Source organism: Pinus tabuliformis, chromosome 3_1 (genome assembly GCF_031772625.1).
Source record: "Pinus tabuliformis cultivar Carrire ecotype Pingquan chromosome 3_1, CPIR1, whole genome shotgun sequence".
NCBI lineage: Eukaryota > Viridiplantae > Streptophyta > Pinopsida > Pinales > Pinaceae > Pinus > Pinus tabuliformis.
This window is the reverse complement of record NC_142301.1, coordinates 686,249,165-686,251,603: the sequence shown is the minus strand read 5'-3', so window position 1 is coordinate 686,251,603 and position 2,439 is coordinate 686,249,165. Positions and strand designations below refer to the sequence as shown.

The 2,439-nt window shown below is 39.2% G+C and overlaps 1 protein-coding gene across 1 annotated transcript; it reads left to right on the top strand.

Annotated features, from left to right (window-relative positions):
• The first annotated feature begins 547 nt into the window (after positions 1 to 547).
• Positions 548 to 1,900, top strand: LOC149188982 (chitinase 2-like). The gene is made up of 2 exons (XM_089411734.1): positions 548 to 704; positions 804 to 1,900. The coding sequence occupies exons 1-2, from the start codon at positions 701 to 703 to the stop codon at positions 1,643 to 1,645; spliced, it is 846 nt and encodes a 281-aa protein (XP_089267860.1). The 5' UTR covers positions 548 to 700; the 3' UTR covers positions 1,646 to 1,900.
• The last annotated feature ends 539 nt before the right edge of the window (positions 1,901 to 2,439 follow it).

Here is a 2,439-nt window from a genome sequence, read left to right as displayed (position 1 = left end):
ATCAATATTATACTTATCAATATAATATATTAAAAAAAATATAATTTATTTTATATAGATTTAAATTATATATATAAATATATAAAAAAATAATAAAAATTTAACTATTATGACTCTTACTAATTAAATTAAAATTCTCTCAACATATATTCCAAAATAACTACAGTTAACAACCTTTCCTCAGTGTATTTTCCACATTGTATGGGAGGCTAAGAGAAAACTTGGAACGGTAGCTTCGTCGACGTACTCCATCGATAGTAGCTGGACACGCGTAAACCATGAAAGCATCTAATTACCTGCTAACCTTACAGCATCTTCATTTCAGTCATTTCAGTCATCGAATTAGTGGGCCCACTCAGAAACTGCGTCTGATGAATTGTGAGACACGGCAATGGGACGGCATCATTGTCAAAATGCAAAAAGATGTCACGAGCTCGGCGTCCATTCTACGCAATCTGAAGAAAGAGGAATAAGTGGAGATATTTCTTTTCTAGGAAGACGACACCATCACATCACATTGAATTAACTGATTTAATTAGCGTTAACAACCATTCATTTTTTCCGCATCTATATGAAGTGCCTCTGTAACAGACCTCAAAATCAATCAATCTACTCTTGCAATTACTGAGGGTCTCCATGGACATATGAGAACAGTTCGCCATCGCCCTTCTGTTGCTTGATCCGCTGCCTGCCTATCTCGATGGGTATGTCTGTGCCTCAATAATGCAAAATTACTCCGAGGATTTGCCTGTCTTGATTCGTTTATTCAGATGATGGCTCATAACATTTCTGTGTATGTGCAGGTGTGAACGGCAAACTGTTCGCGGATTACATAGGCGCTCTGTTCAAAGGCGTCAAATTTTCAGACGTGCCCATCAATTCGGCGGTGGAGTTTCATTTCATTTTGGCCTTCGCCATCGATTACTCCACCGAATCCGGATCCCCTGTTTACACGGATGGAAACTTCAACATCTACTGGGACACCGGCAACCTGAGCCCCGAAGCAGTTGAGGCCATAAAAGCCCAACACACGAATGTCAAGGTTGCCCTCAGCTTAGGAGGGGATAGCGTAGACAGCCAGCCCGTGGAGTTCAAGCCATCATCGGTGTCTGCCTGGGTAGACAACGCAGTCTCCTCATTGTCGAAAATTATCACAGAATACCATCTTGATGGCATCGACATCGACTACGAGCATTTTCAAGCAAGCAATGATACATTTGCAGAGTGTATCGGGCAGCTGATAACGAGGTTAAAGCAGAGCGGCGCCATCTCCTTCGCCTCCATCGCCCCCTATGATAATGAGGAAGTTCAGTCGCATTACCTGGCCCTGTGGAACAAATATGGGCGTGTGATAGACTACATTAATTTCCAATTCTATGCCTACGATTCCAGCACCACGATTGCACAGTTCAAAGAATACTACAATACCCAGGCGTCTCAGTATACCGGAGGGAAAGTACTGGTTAGTTTTAGTTCAGCTACTGGCGGTGGAGGTCTCTTGCCTGTGAATGGCTTCTTTGAGGCGTGCAAGATGCTGAAGCAGAATGGGGAATTGGAGGGCATCTTTGTGTGGTGTGCAGACTGGTCGAAGGCTAATGGTTTCAAATATGACATAGAATCTCAAGATCTCTTGACTGCATCATGATTTCTACTTGTTATCAATCATTAGTCCTTTGTATTAGGATGGTAGGATCAGGATGGGTTTAAGGTGCCCAATAAAAGGAGGAATATTGTTTGGTTAACTCCGTATTTACTATTTTCATTTTCAGCCCCAAATCTATTAGTGTTTTTCGTTTGATCGCTCTGTGCTATTCATAAATCCAGAATTAGTGGATTTATAGATGGTTCTTTTTGTTTAAATGCATTAACTAGAGGACGCAGTTCCCATTATGGCCCGTTACCATGATCAAACCTTCACACTTCTTTCTTCAATTTGGTTTATTCACTATTTATTTTCAACCATCCATTTATTTATTTTTATAAATATGGCTGTATTTAAGTAGCGCTAGTTTTAATGTTATTTATTTTTATAAATATGGCGGTATTTAAGTAGCACTAGTTTTAATGTTGGATGGACGAATTAGTTTGTTAAAAAAAAAACAAAAGGAATGTTATCAGTGAGATGGTACAAAGCTCATTTGAATTTAAATTTGAATTTGGATATTTCTTGAGATAGTTAATCACTAGTTTTAATGTTGAAGGGGAGAATCAGTTTGCATAAAAAAATGTGGACTCTTATCATTAAGATTGTGCAAAGCTCAGTTGAACTTGGGTACTCTTAGATATAGTTGAACTGTTTCAAAGGTAGCTTTCATCCTTAACTCCTCCCTATAAAACTTCCCCAAAAATAGTTTTCATCCTCAACCCCTTACTATAAAAGTTGAACATGAAGCCTAGTACAAATTAAACCCCACACAAACCCACTGATTTACACCTCAT